Source organism: Ziziphus jujuba, chromosome 10, assembly GCF_031755915.1.
Source record: "Ziziphus jujuba cultivar Dongzao chromosome 10, ASM3175591v1".
NCBI lineage: Eukaryota > Viridiplantae > Streptophyta > Magnoliopsida > Rosales > Rhamnaceae > Ziziphus > Ziziphus jujuba.
In genome coordinates, this window is record NC_083388.1 from 585,444 (window position 1) to 599,971 (window position 14,528).

At 34.2% G+C, this 14,528-nt stretch overlaps 3 protein-coding genes across 6 annotated transcripts; all 3 read left to right on the forward strand.

Annotated features, from left to right (window-relative positions):
* The first annotated feature begins 1,545 nt into the window (after positions 1–1,545).
* LOC107409704 (mitochondrial fission protein ELM1) lies at positions 1,546–6,921 on the forward strand. Of its 3 annotated transcripts, none has more exons than XM_016017134.4 (10): positions 1,546–2,010; positions 2,192–2,400; positions 2,760–2,856; positions 3,782–3,931; positions 4,031–4,163; positions 5,000–5,112; positions 5,223–5,286; positions 5,395–5,488; positions 5,634–5,742; positions 6,385–6,921. In XM_016017134.4, the coding sequence occupies exons 1-10, from the start codon at positions 1,810–1,812 to the stop codon at positions 6,484–6,486; spliced, it is 1,272 nt and encodes a 423-aa protein (XP_015872620.2). In that variant the 5' UTR covers positions 1,546–1,809; the 3' UTR covers positions 6,487–6,921. The 3 variants fall into 3 exon arrangements, with proteins under 3 accessions (XP_015872620.2, XP_015872634.2, XP_015872626.2); XM_016017148.4 differs by having other exon boundaries at positions 4,064–4,163; XM_016017140.4 differs by having other exon boundaries at positions 1,548–2,010; positions 4,037–4,163.
* A 103-nt stretch (positions 6,922–7,024) lies between these two features.
* On the forward strand, positions 7,025–8,730 carry LOC107409630 (casparian strip membrane protein 3). The gene is made up of 3 exons (XM_016017059.3): positions 7,025–7,788; positions 7,980–8,103; positions 8,308–8,730. Exons 1-3 carry the CDS (start codon positions 7,487–7,489, stop codon positions 8,521–8,523), a joined length of 642 nt encoding a protein of 213 aa, XP_015872545.2. The 5' UTR covers positions 7,025–7,486; the 3' UTR covers positions 8,524–8,730.
* Positions 8,731–9,528: 798 nt separating this feature from the next.
* LOC107409693 (transmembrane 9 superfamily member 5) lies at positions 9,529–14,274 on the forward strand. Of its 2 annotated transcripts, XM_016017123.4 has the most exons (7): positions 9,529–9,778; positions 10,378–10,418; positions 11,236–11,824; positions 11,903–12,034; positions 12,440–12,596; positions 12,684–13,168; positions 13,855–14,274. In XM_016017123.4, the coding sequence occupies exons 1-7, from the start codon at positions 9,606–9,608 to the stop codon at positions 14,069–14,071; spliced, it is 1,794 nt and encodes a 597-aa protein (XP_015872609.2). In that variant the 5' UTR covers positions 9,529–9,605; the 3' UTR covers positions 14,072–14,274. The 2 variants fall into 2 exon arrangements, with proteins under 2 accessions (XP_015872609.2, XP_024926945.2); XM_025071177.2 differs by lacking the exon at positions 10,378–10,418.
* Positions 14,275–14,528: the final 254 nt, after the last annotated feature.

Here is a 14,528-nt window from a genome sequence, read left to right on the forward strand (position 1 = left end):
TGATATGCTATATATAAAAAGTTTCCGACTGGTCCCTTTAGGTTGTTTTTGCATATGTACGAGCTTAGCAGGTAAAGAAGGCCACACGAAATTGATCACTGAAACTAGTAGACTCATACCAGCAAACCTGTTAGGCACAGACCATACATAATAACAATTATATATAGATCTACCTGTTTCACCAAACAGATATTCATAAACATCATCTACGCATCTTATGTCGTATCTCAAATTTGTTGGTTAATAACAAAATCTCATCACAAGTTCAAGTGATATGTTCCTATACGACCTATATTGTTGGAAGTACTTTGAATTGTCAGCCTCCAATAAAATAGAAGCATGCATGCCACATCTAGTACTTGTGTGCAAAAAGCATTTTATTTATTTATTCAAGTTTGATAATAATCAATACGTTAATCGATATCCATGTATTTGTGTTTAAAAAGCATATCCTCTCGGCATTTAAGTTTGATAATTATCAAATATGTTACTCAATTTTGAATTTGAATATTAATTACAAAAAGACCTGCGGATGTTAATATGTCAATAAATTATGTGGTATGCATTATTTAAGGATGTCCAAATATTAGAATTGGTTATTCATTACCCCAAAAAAAAAAAAAAAAAAAAATTTAAAAACAGATGCACAAGAGCAACAGGAGAGAAGAGGGACTGGCCTCTTAACCCTGTAGCCTCTCAATTTAATCATCTCAGCCGGAGCTCTTTAGCATTCTGAATTTGAGCTCCACTGTTGATATCTTTTTTTTTTTTTTAAATATATTTTTCTGTATAATTTCTCTTTTCATTTTTCCAATCTTGTGAATTGTGATCGCTTTTTTTTTTTTTTTTGGTGAATAAATAGTGATCACACTCGTGTTCCATAAGTAATTATTTGTAATTATTGAAAAAACAATAATATAAATGAAAAAAAAATTAAATAAAAGGGACAAATTTTTATTTGATTTCCTTTTATTTACAAGGATTTGTTTGCAATATAAATTTAAACTAATATTTCCAAACCAAAAAAAAAAAAATTATATATAAGGAAAAATTAGAATAACACTCCTTTAATTTTAGCAGTTTTATAAATATACTTTTATACATTGAAGCATTTTAAAAATTTCATTCTTTAGCGCAATATCTTTTTTCGTGGGTAAATAGTGCAATTTCACATTTTTATAAAATTTAGCTGTAAAAAATATTAAAACTAAGGAGTTCATTTCAAAATTTTGTTAATTTGAAAAGTTAAAAAAAAATATTTCAAAAAAAAAAAAGTTAAAAAAAATGGTTAGTGTATTTTATTTAATAGTACATTTAAGCGCTTTGTATAATTCTGCAAGCCTAAAAAAATAAAAAACTACAGCTTTATTATTATCATAATTTGATCAGACTGAGAAAAATTTACAGGTAAAGAAGAATAAAAATAGACTAGGTTTATTGGTAGAGCACCTTCATTTGTGTCGAATTATTCAAGAAAAATAAATAAAAATAAAAAAATAAAAAATTACCGGGAGTAATTTTGCTGGGCGACTTTATTTTTCTTGGCCGCCAAACACAAGGTTAGGCCACTGTCGCTGGAGGAAGCAGGCGTGTATAATCCCCCTTCGTTCAAAATCTTCTTCAACTTACATAACAAGATCTTAAACCCACAACATAACACGAAAAAATAAAAAAAGATCCTCCTAATTCAAACCCTAAGTCCTTCTCCTCCACCGACTCGACTCGGCACGACTCAAAACTCTTTCTGAATCTGATGCAGTCAGTCCCTTTTTATTTATACTCTTCGCCTTGTGATTGTGAAAGAATAAAATGAGTCCAATGAAGCCAATTCGTCTTCCGGAGCCACCCAGTCCCACTGTCAGCAAGGGAGGCTTGCCAGACATTTTCGAAGGCGGTGTATACGGCGTCGTTAGGCGGGCCGTCGTCATCGGCAACGGCTTCCCGGTTTCCGAGAATCAGTGCGTCGGTTTGGTTCGTGCACTTGGCCTTGCCGATAAGCATGTCTTATATGTAAGTTAGTTGCTGTTGAACCCCACCACCCAAGCCACCCTGTTTTGATTTTGATTTTGATTTTTTAATCAATAACACAGTACTAATATTTCATATAGCAATTTCAATTTGGAAAATTGGCATCAAATTCCTTTTAATTTTGAATATTTAATTTGTTGATTTTCATGTTGGGGTTTGGCAGAGGGTTACAAGACCAAAAGGAGGAATAAATGAGTGGCTTCACTGGCTGCCGGTTTCGCTTCATAAAACATTAGATTACTTGCTCAGGAAGATCTTTAGGCACAGAATCACGCCTTTAGTCTCAGAAAATGGTGGCAGTGTAGGATTATCTTCTGTTTTAGAAGCTGATTCGAAGCAGATTGTTACCATGGCTCGTGAAACTTATGAAAAGTAAATTATTTGTTTGTTTTTTTTTTTTTACAGACTTACAGTTGCAATGATTGCTTCATTTAGTCTATGGGGAAGTAGACGCGACTACGTATCAAGCCAATACGACACACATTTAACATTCTCTAGGATTTTGTTTTATCAGGATTCAAATACAAGAACAAACAGAAAACATCACCAATAATGACATTACCCTATTAAGCTACCCTTAGTTAGAATACCTTTATGTTGTGTTTATGTCAAGCCTATGCAAACACACTCTTTTAAGAGGTTTAAATATGTTTGCATCTTAGAGATGTTTCTTTTGTTGGTTGCGTTTAAATATTTTTGTAAATTGTAATTGTTTATATTTTCTTTTGTAGGGAGGGTCCTTTATTGGTCATTGCTTCCGGCAGGGATACCATTTCAATTGCAAGTTCTATAAAACGATTAGCATCTGAAAATGTCTTTGTTATTCAGGTTTGTTGATGGAATAACATTTTGGTGTTATATTATTTTTTTTTTCTTCTGCACTTTGGAATGACTTAGGGCCGGTTTGGATAATGTTAAACTTAGTGGGAATCTAATTCCCGTGGAAAACTAATGATTTTTGTCTATTTGGATATTTATTTTTAGGTGGAAAAGTGTGGGTGAATTAGATTCTCATCTATGTGAGAAAATATGTGTAAAAGTTATTCCCACCTATGAAGATGTTCTTTAAGAATTCAAGAAAATAGTTTTAGAATTTTTGTTAAAGTACAAATTTGCGCTTGATTTTTTACACAATATTAAATTTAATTATTTATAAATCCTAACTTTACCATTACTCACCAAGCATAATAAGATAAAAATGAATTCTTCAGGGAACTAATTCTGGGAATCAATCTCCCTCTAAACTTTCACACTTCTTGAAGGGGGAGTATGAACAGTTGTATACTTGTGGTAAGCAACTTCGATATGATGTTGTAATATTAAGATGGTACATAAAACTTTTGTATAGTGTAGTGTTGCACTATGGTAGACATTGGCATTTTGGTCTATTGTTTGTCAATCAACTTTTGCAAGATGATTATCTTTATGCTTCATCCACCTATATGGGGATTGGAACAGGCTGTTTTCCTATGTACAAGTACTGAGCACTATCAACATAGTATTAGAAATGAAGGCAACTGAGTTGTATTAGCATGCATGCATTTTATTTAAATTTGATGGAGTCTCCATCAATAGTATCATTTATTTTCATCATTTAGCTCATTGCTTTGGTAGGTGTAGGTTCATGATTAGTTTTTGAGGTTTTTGTTACAGCAAAATGTTATGCTTTTGGAGTACTGCAAGTCCAACAAATTCTTGTGATGAGACCTGAAAAACGTGTATTGTGGTGATTCTTTTGTGTTTTATTTTGTAGATAAATCATCCAAGGACACAGTTGAATCGGTTTGACCTGGTCATTACCCCTCGTCATGATTATTATGCTTTGACTCCTGAAGGACAGGAGCAGGTTCCTCGATTTCTTCGGAAGTGGATAACTCCACATGAACCTCCTGACAAGAATGTGGTATGTATAATTTTTGGAAAGGTGTCTGCAAACTTTAACCTAAACTTAATATTCTGCTATCTGTTCTTGAAGACTGTAGACCATTCTAACAACTTGTAGATTCAGGTCCTCACATTGGGTGCTCTGCATCAAGTTGACTTTGCTGCACTTCGTAGTGCAGCTAGTGTGTGGCATGATGAGTTTGCACCTCTGCCAAAGCCCTTACTTGTGGTCAACATTGGTTCATCATCAGGTTATCTTTCATTCTATTCTCTGGCTTTAAGATTCAATGCATTTTGAAGATTAGTGTATAGGTATTTACTTTGTTGTCATTCTTTTTAATAACTCATATTCTTGCTTCATTTGCGTTATATAATTTTTCTTTGAAGTTTTTTGTTGGCACAAAACTGGTGGTTGGCTGGTACTGGAGCTTCTAACTGTTTGCAGATTAGTGGGTCACCATGTGGAATTGTATTCTGGACTTCTCTTCAGATGATTTTTCGCCCTTTCTTGTGTGAATATAGTTTTGATATTTTAAATCGAATTTTGATTATTTTGGTGGGATACATGCATCAGTACATTTCATGGAGCTTACAATTTTATAGATAATCATCATTACTTGCCATAATATGTAATTCGAGGAAATATCCTTGTTGGTAGTATAGTGAAAAATCCACTTTGATATTTGAGGTCGTAAGAAAAGATTAAAGTAGCATCACTTGGTATGAATGTGTTACCATCAGCCAATTTTTAGCCATTCTCTAAACAAAAATGAAACAAGAATGCCTAAACAAGCATTAAAATTGAAGTGCACCTTTTCCTGGATTGACAGATCTTTGATAGTGGTTTGCTCGGTCAATGTAAGAGAGAGAGTTAAGTTTGTGCTGTGTGTTTTGATATACATAATGGAGTCACTTTCAAACACATTAAGCTTTTGGAGTTGATGGTGGGTTTACATCTATAAGCATATGTGCATGTACATATGTGTATGTACATATGTGTGTGTGCATACAGATATTGTAAAATATTCACTATAGTTTAGTGTAATTAGATATGGTTATATGATGGCTGACCATATCATTTCTATAGGCTACTGTCGTTATGGTGTGGACCTTGCAAAGCATTTAACGGCCAATTTGCTTCGTGTTATTGTAAGCTGTGGAACTGTCAGAATATGTTTCTCTAATAGGACTCCTGAAAAGGTATTTTCATTTTCATGTTTTCTTATAATATTCGTTTCATTTTCATGTAGTATTTATTAACTAGTCTAAATTTCTTTTTCCCTTCATTCTGTTGTGCTTTTCATCATCAGGTATCGAATGTGATTGTGAAAGAACTTGTAGATAATCCAAAAGTTTTCATTTGGGATGGTCAAGGTAATTGATAACCCACATCCCCCTCCCTCCCTCCCTCCCTCCCTCTTCTAAGGGAAATATTTTAAGTTAGGGAAACTTTCTAATGGATGGTAATGTTATAATGTCCAGAGCCAGATCCACACATGGGCCATCTAGCTTGGGCTGATGCTTTTGTTGTCACAGCAGATTCAGTCAGTATGATTAGTGAGGTTTGCAGCACTGGGTATGGCTAGGGAAATCACCTTTGTAGTTGATGATTCAGAACATATTTTATTGGTTCTTAAGCATCTTCATTCAGCTGGTTGCCATCAATTATACTTGTTTTAATTTTTTCCCTTCTGACAAAATATCTGATTTATCTTTACCAGGAAGCCTGTGTATGTTATGGGAGCTGAGCATTGTAGATGGAAACTCGCAGACTTCCATAAATCTCTGAAGGAACGTGGAGTTGTCCGGCCATTTACTGGTTCGGAAGATGTAAGTAGTTTATCTTCTTTTCAAATGTTCCTGATATGGGGGTCAATAAATTGTGTAAGGATGTTTTAAAATAGTTATCAAGGCTTTAGGTCAGTTGAGATTGAATTGAAAATAATTAAGGTCATTAGTACGAATTCATGAGTCATTTGCCCCAATTAAAATCTCTATTATGTGTTTTTATTTTCATATTTCATATGTACATTTTTTTAATAATGATTCCCTATAAAAAAGCTCTTTTTGTTGCTATTGCAAAAGAATTCGGTTTTGAAGTATAGAATATTAATTGCAAAAATGCGGTTGTAGATTTGGATTAAATTATTCTACGAAGACATTTCCATTTCTCTGTCTTATTACAAGATAACTAGTTTACTTCAGTACGAGTTTCTTCATTATGACTAATGTACTAATGAATGAACTTCATCTTTATCAATCTTTATATTTATTATCTCTTTGGTGTCCCTTTTGCATCAGTTTTTCTTTTGTAAACTTTTCTGCCCCTATTGTCAGTTTTCTGTCTCGGTTCCTTTCGTTGTGAAGAGTTAATATGATGTTTTTATTCGGCACCATTTAGAAATGGTACATTGCTTAATCAATGCTACTCTTTTTCTCCAACTTTAAGACAATGCTCATAAATGTTTACAGATATCAGAGAGCTGGAGTTATCCCCCTCTCAACGACACTGCAGAAGCAGCCCATAAGGTGCACCAAGCACTAATTGAGCGTGGATGGAGACTACGGCCATAAGCAACTGGTTAATTCTTGTTGTACATGCACATTGTTCATTCTAGTATTGTTTAAAGGTGAAACTTTACAATTAGGTCTGTCTGATAGCACGTATAGGGATATCTACAAACATTGATTTTTTAAAATTGAATTTTCCTCCCATTCTGGGTATTATGATGTGTAGAATAAAAGGCTATCTATTTTTTTGTTCGGCTTGTAAAAATAGGAGGAGAGCAGTCAATTCTTTTTAATCTCTTTGCCGCTGTATTGAAGATTTGTAATGCCTTTTAAAAGGGCGGGTTTTGTCATACAGTTTTTCTGAAGGTGCCTTCTCTATTGAAACTGGTTTACATATATTGTGTTTGATTTTGTAATTGCAGTGTCAAACTCTCATTGTCGTTGGTGTATTTTTATATTTTATCAATCTATAATATTAATCTTGTCGTGGTTGCAATCGTTTTTAGTGTATAATACTAGGGAATTGCCTTAATTTTTTTTTTTAATATTTGTATTTTGGTCGGGAATGCTAAGAAACCAATTAAAGGGCTATTAAATAATTATTACACTATCATATAAAAAAATTTTAATTGTTGATTAACTTGTATAGTCATAGGCGATAGGACATCATGGAGCTATTAGCTACTGTATTATAATTTTTTTCTCAATATGTTATGTAATGGCCTTTCTATATTATATTACAGCCATATCAGATCAACTTGTGATTTATAGCTCAAAAAAAGTACCCGTCTTGTCCGTATAACCATGCATTTTTATTTTTGCTTTGAAAATCATGATTATGTAAGTAAGTGGAGCAAGTGAACATTTAAGCAACTGACTGACTCCTCCATCTTCAAATGTTATAGTACAAAACAAAGTAAGAACAGAACTAATCCATTACTAATTAATTTATACGTTCTCTAATTCCTATATAACACCCAGTATCCCTCGCCACTACTCATTCCGCAGCAAACACAAGAGTCTCACAAAGAAACTTCTCACAAACCTTTTAAGTCTCAGCCTAATGGAATCAAAACAAATCAGCGATGAAACTGTTCTTATTCCAAAGACCAACTCCAAGGGGAAAGCTGTTGTTGATGGTGATGCTCATGGTTCTCCTCCTGTAGTAACCACTGCAAAAACTATCACACCCCAGGGAGGTAGATGGAAGAAAGGCTTAGCAATATTAGACTTTATTCTAAGGCTCTGTGCCGCCTCTGCTGCTTTCGCTGCCACTGCAATTATGGGATATGATGAGCAGATTCTCCCCTTCTTCACACAGTTTCTCCAATTTCATGCTGAATACAATGATGTTCCAACTTTCACGTAAATGCATTTAAAATTCATGCGTTAAAATTTTGAAGCGTATAACATATGTCTTTTTGATATAATTGCATATGCTCTTTTCATTAAAATTTTAATTATTGTCATGGAGACTACTTTCAATCAGTCGAACCATGAGAATATGCTTTGGTAGAGAAAAAGAGTAGCAATTATATAAATGTATAAATATGCAGGTATTTTATTATTGCAAATGGTATAGCTGGAGGATACCTTGTTCTCTTCCTGCCATTTTCTATTGTATGCATTGTTCGTCCTCATGCAATAGGACCAAGGCTCTTACTTGCTGTCCTTGACACGGTAATATGCATTATAAAATTGATGAACAATATTTTTATTTATTTATTTAAATTGTCCATATACAAGGGTAGAAACAATATGTATATATATCACTAATCAATAATACTGCATCCATTCAACTAAATTATCAAATTTATAAAAACGTTTGGTTAATGAGTTTACTTCCTACTATCATTGATGTATAAAATTGGTGCAATCATGTAGGTGATGATTGCTCTGATCATATCTGCTGCTGCTGCTGCTACTGCAATTCTATATTTAGCTCACAATGGAAATGCGGATGCCAATTGGATTGCTATTTGTCAGCAATTCAGTGATTTTTGTGGAACAGCCAGTGCGGGTGTGGTGGCTTCGTTCATTGCCTCTGTCATTCTCATATTTATGGTTATGAATTCAGCTTTGGCTCTCAAACGAAGTTAATTCTCATTGAATAACGCCATGTATACCTTGTTACCCAATTAAGAAGAAGAGAAATTGATCATCACAGCAAAAACCAGGCTACAAAGGGTCTTTGTAATTATTATTTCTGCTTTGTTTATCTCTGAAATTGCATTGCCATTTGCAATTGCATGTTGATGTCCATATGTTTTATATGTGTAATGGAAATACTCTCTGTGTTTGCCTCACCATGTGCCTGCAAAGGGGAAAAGACTCTTGTTTATCAAATCAAGTTAATGAAGGTGGCAAGAGCTGAAAACGGGCTCGTTGCCCTAAGTTGAATTCTCTAGGAAAAACAAACTTTTAAAGATAATTATCATCCACGGTAAATACTAGAGTCAGTAATGGTGTTTATTGAGAATTTTGCTACGGCCATCTCAATTTTCATTTAAAATTTCTAAGTTATTAATCTAATCCTACCGCAAATATTTTAATAAAAGAGTACCACTTCCAGTTGGTTATTTACTTGAAAGATAAAAATAATAATAATAGTAACATTTTCGAATATTAAACATATATACATTATTTTTCGTAGAGGTTGACAACATTGATTAACTAATATTTTCAAATAGATTTTCTTTTTTTTTCTTTTTTTTTTTTTGGTTGAGAGGATTATTTTCTAATAGATTATAATATAAATGATATTTATGTAGACTAATATTTTTTTTGGCCTAAGATTCATAAAAAAAAAAAAAGAGTAAAATGAGCCAATTTATTGTCCATATTATTTGTCAATTTTTATCTATTTTGTACAGAAAAAAATAGCTAATTTTAACACATATGTGTTTGTATAAGTTGTTTATTTGAATTATAGACATTTAAATTTGTAAAATTTATGGGGGAAAAAAAAATTTTGAGTGGGCGAAAATTTAAAGTTTGCTGCGGAAAATTGGCCCAAGTGAAAATTTATTAGAAGGCAAATGAGGGGTGGTTTTGCAATTTCAAAGACAAATAGAGAAAGAAAACTAAATACAGGAAAATGGATCAATGAATCAGCGAAGACAACACAGAAAACCGAAAAGTAAGCATTTTGACTTACTCTCCAAATGCGGCTTTAGAACTCCATGGCCATGGCGAAATCTTCGTTAGCGATGGATTTGATTCTTCTCCTTGTGCTTTTCACGTTCCTTGCTTGCTTAGCTCCTTCAGCTACAGCTTCTGCCATCGATCACCGATTCAATGTAGGAGATCATGTCCCCTTGTTCGTCAACAAAGTGGGACCTTTCAACAACCCCAGGTACCATTTTACTATCAAACTCCCAAATATCAAATTCCTTGCGTTTATATTCACTTAATTTTTTTTGTCAAATTGTTGGTTTCTGCTTGGAACTTTATTGGTAAGATTTGGTTTGGCATTAGTTGTTTTGCCTTTTTATTATTATTGTTTTTTCCTTCAGAAACAGAAAAATTAAGAAGGTACAATAAAACCCATTTGGCAAGAAGGTTCTTTATTAATGTGTAATCCAGATTGGAAGAATTTTAAGGTCTACGTATATTACCCAAAAGGATACATGAAAGTGGGATTTTAATGAATTTTTTATTATCTTCCGGGTGTAAGGAGATTGGGACCGGTAGTGAGGCTGTGGAATTAGGATAAGATCTGAGATGCACTTTGAATGAAATTATCTTATATCATTTTTCGCCATTGATGTGGACTTTTGGTCGCCTGTTTCTCACTTTTACTTTCAATTACAAACTTTACAAATGCTTCATTGCGGAGTATACTTTTATAGCTAGCAGTGAAAAGATGATCTTTAATTATAACTCTTTGTTCTTTCTTAGGTGACCTTGCAACCTTTACACCTTTAATTTTGTTTTTAATTGTTACTCTTGCAGCGAGACCTATCAATACTATGACCTACCATTCTGCCGCCCAGGTGTGACTTTAGGTTCAGAATATCAATTTGATCATGCATTACTTAATGGAAGAATTATTAATCAAGATCTGATATAAAGGAGGGTAATAATGTTTGTGCAACCCCCTTGGAAGTCCAGAAGCTATATATTCTGTACCAACCAGTGGGCCATATAAAATTTCAACACCAACAGATTTATAACTCAACCTGTATGCACTTTTATACAGAACATGGAATTGCTATGGCAAGGGAAGGAGCTCACCAAGTGGTAAGCGCCCAACACATGTCCTTCGAAGGATACACAAGCAAATCATTTACGCGTGTATCCTTCAAAGGTTACGTGTTGGGCGCTCACCAAGTAATGAGTGCCTTCCCCCACTATAGATGAGCTGATACAGAACGTTTGTTTATTCAATAATATTGATATATTAATGTTCATTAATTGAATGGTGTAATAGCTTGTATGAGAATACTTAAATTTTGTCTGTTAATAACACTTATGAGAGTCCTTTTTCGATTAATATTGAGTCCTTTTTTGATTAATATTTCTTGGGTAAGCACCTATTGTGGGCTTTTAGGAGAAGAACCTATTTGGTGCTTTTATGAGAAGCAACTGATAGAAGGCTTTTAGGAAACCATTTTTGTAGGAAAAGCACTTAATAAGCATTCCTAAGATTCGATTTGTTTGTGCTATTCATATTTTTCTTATCAGAATTAGTTCCATATTAAGCTCTAAATCAGTTGATTTGTGTACAAGTTTACAGCAATTTTTGTCCCACTTCAATTGTCCAAAATGATAAAGTACAGAATTCTTATTTTTAACCATTATGGTTTGCAGATCCTTTAATTCAAAAGCAAGAATCGATTGGTGAAGTTTTGAATGGTGATCGTTTGACCAACACTTTGTATGAGTTGAATTTCCAGGAGGAAAAAACTTTCAAGACCCTTTGCCAGAAAAAGCTTAAAGTTGCTGAAATTGCAAAGTTCAGAGATGCTGTCATTAAAGATTTTTATTTTCAGATGTATTATGATGACCTTCCTTTGTGGGCATTCATTGGCAAAGTGGAAGAGGAGAGCTGGACTCTTAGTGAAAATGAGCCCAAGTATTATCTATTCAAGCATGTTCAGTTTGATGTTTTCTTCCTTGGCAACCAAGTAATAGAAATTCAAGCATTCAGTGATCCAACTTATGTTTTGGATATAACTGAAGATGTTGAAACTGATGTTGAGTTCACTTATTCAGTGAACTGGCATGAAACCTCTGCTTCATTTGAGAGCAGGATGAACAAATATTCAAAAGCTTCTTTATTGCCAATCCGTCAGAAAATACATTGGTTCTCATTTGTTAACTCAATTGTAATCATTGTTCTTTTGCTGGGATTGCTTAGCTTACTTATCATGCGGCGTCTAAAGAATGATCTAAGAAAGTACTGCTCTATAAACTATCACTAAACCACTGGTTATATTGTTTCTCAACCTAATCCAATGTAGATTTGTTATTACAGGTGCTCTGACGGTGATGAAGAAGAAGATAAGGAAGTTGGCTGGAAATACATTCATGGTGATGTGTTCAGATGTCCTTCTAACATGTCCTTGTTTTGTGCTGTCTTAGGCAATGGTACCCACCTGCTCACCCTGTAAGCAACTATTAAATATGACTTTGTTGTTCTTCAATCCAACTCTTTCTTGTTTCATGTCTGTATGCTTTAATCTGTGAAAAGATACCTTAGTAAGGTTTCAATTGCTGGGTCTTAACCCCCCATATTTACACAATCAAATGTGGCTGTTGCCCCTCTTATTGTCGATGTTGCTTTTGAGTTCTATACACTCTCTTGATTTGCTAGTCTATCTGCATATTCCTTCAGTTGTATATTGTCTAGGTTTTCCAGTTGATGTCCTTGTCTTTCGCCTGTTGTTAGCATATGTATTGCATATGCCACTTATGTGATCCAGGAATATTATTCAATTTGTTGACTGAGGGTCTAATTTTAGCATCTATTTAACATTTATTATTTTCAAATTGTTTTATGTTTGTATATCAGGCTTTGCATCTTATTCTTGCTGGCAACCTTTGGAGTCCTCTACCCCTACAACCGTGGAGCACTTTTCACTTCTCTCATCTTGGTATATACTATTTCGTCTGTGGTTGCTGGCTACTCTGCAGCTGCTTTCCATAATCAATTTTCTGACACCAGATGGGTAATTAGTTGATGTTTTCCCTATCTTTACCAGTTAAAATGTCAAAACTTTACCTTATCTCTTGACAGAAACAACATTAATTTCCAGGAAAGGAGTGTTCTTCTAACAGGGATTCTCTACTTGGGCCCATTGCTAGCTACTGTGTGCATTGTTAATGCAGTTGCTGTCGCTTATGGGGTCACAGCTGCCCTTCCATTTGGCACCATTATAGTGATTCTTCTCATATATATGTTTCTTGCGATACCATTGCTTGTATTGGGTGGGGTTATTGGTTATCATTTCAGGTCTGAATTTCAAGCACCTTGTGCTACCAAGCAATATCCAAGAGAGATTCCACCATTGGCTTGGTACAGGAAAACACCTTGTCAAATGTTTATTGGGGGTCTCTTACCCTTCAGTGCAATTCTTGTCCAGTTACACCACTTGTATGCAAGCATATGGGGCTACAAAATATACACTCTTCCTAGCATTTTATTTGTCACCTTTGTCATCCTTGTTATACTAACTGCAATTTTAAGTGTTGGTTTGACATACATTCAGCTATCTGTTGAAGACCATGAATGGTGGTGGAGGTACGTTATTCTTGCATACTTACTCAGATGCCCAAGTAAACAATAAACTTGATGCCATTTCTAATTGACTAGGAGATCAATTCTGTTCCTCTTTTTTTCCATTTCTAATTGATTTTACTCCAAAGAATTTGGGCTGCTGTAACTCTGTATTTGTGATTTTATTTTGAGCTATCACCACCAAATTTTGATGGTATTTTGTCTTCTCTCCGCCACCTTTCACGTATGTTAGAGATGGTCTGAAGACTGTCAAAGCATATCCTGTACATGTGTCAGTGTTGTGTTGTCTAAACAGGTTGTAGTGAATGTAGACATCGAGTCTAGGTAGCACAAGTTTCTCTTTATAATCTAGGAGATGTTTTCCTTGTCATGGACCCAACAGTTTGATAAAACCTGTTGAGGCTTTGGACTGCTTATCTTTTAAGTGAATCTTGAAAAAGCTAAAAAAAAAAACAAAAAAAAAAAAAAAAACATAATCTTCAAGCAGCTTATTATATAAGTTGACATAGATAAGTTTCATGCATGTCTATGGATGTCAACTAATTTTTTGCCACATCTTCCTGAAATATGGCACATTTCCACTTTGTTTTCTATTTTATGGCCATATGTTAGTCCTTTATGTTTTGTCTGATGTTAATAACGTTCATCTGCCTGAAGCAGATATTTATTAATCATTTTTTATCTGTCAGATCTGTATTATGTGGAGGCTCAACGGCAATTTTCATGTTTGGTTATGGCATTTACTTCTATCTCAGATCAAATATGGACGGTTTGATGCAGCTGTTCTTCTTTATTGGTTACAGTGCTTGCATTTCTTATGCGTTCTTCTTGATGCTTGGTACAATTAGCTTTCGTGCTTCATTGATGTTTGTTCGCTATGTATACCGTGCTGTTAAAAGTGAATGAATGATTCCAGCAATAATGCCTGATCTATATGTCATCCCTACCCGACAAGGCATGGAGAGGAGCAGAAGAGTCATTTAAATTTGTATTATTGATTTTCTTCTGTCATTTGAAAATTCTGAGTTATGAGAAAAAACTGAGGCAATCATTATGAACTGAGAACCCTCCGAGATTTACATGTTATAGATGTCTAATATGTTGATGCTCATGCTGCTTCCTTTATTTCATCAAATTAGTTTGAATACGCAACATGGTCTGGTTTTGCATGCAGACCAGCTGGTGTGCCCTTTGAACTCCCAATAGCAGCAAATATCATTGGAAACTTGCGTGGCTGTATCAGTATCTTTTGATTTGTTCCGAAACAAGAAGTAATAACACCAAAGGAGATGCGGGTAATGTCCACTTCAATTGAAACAACAAAACAAAACTGTTGATGTAGTACGTACACCAAAGAAGATTG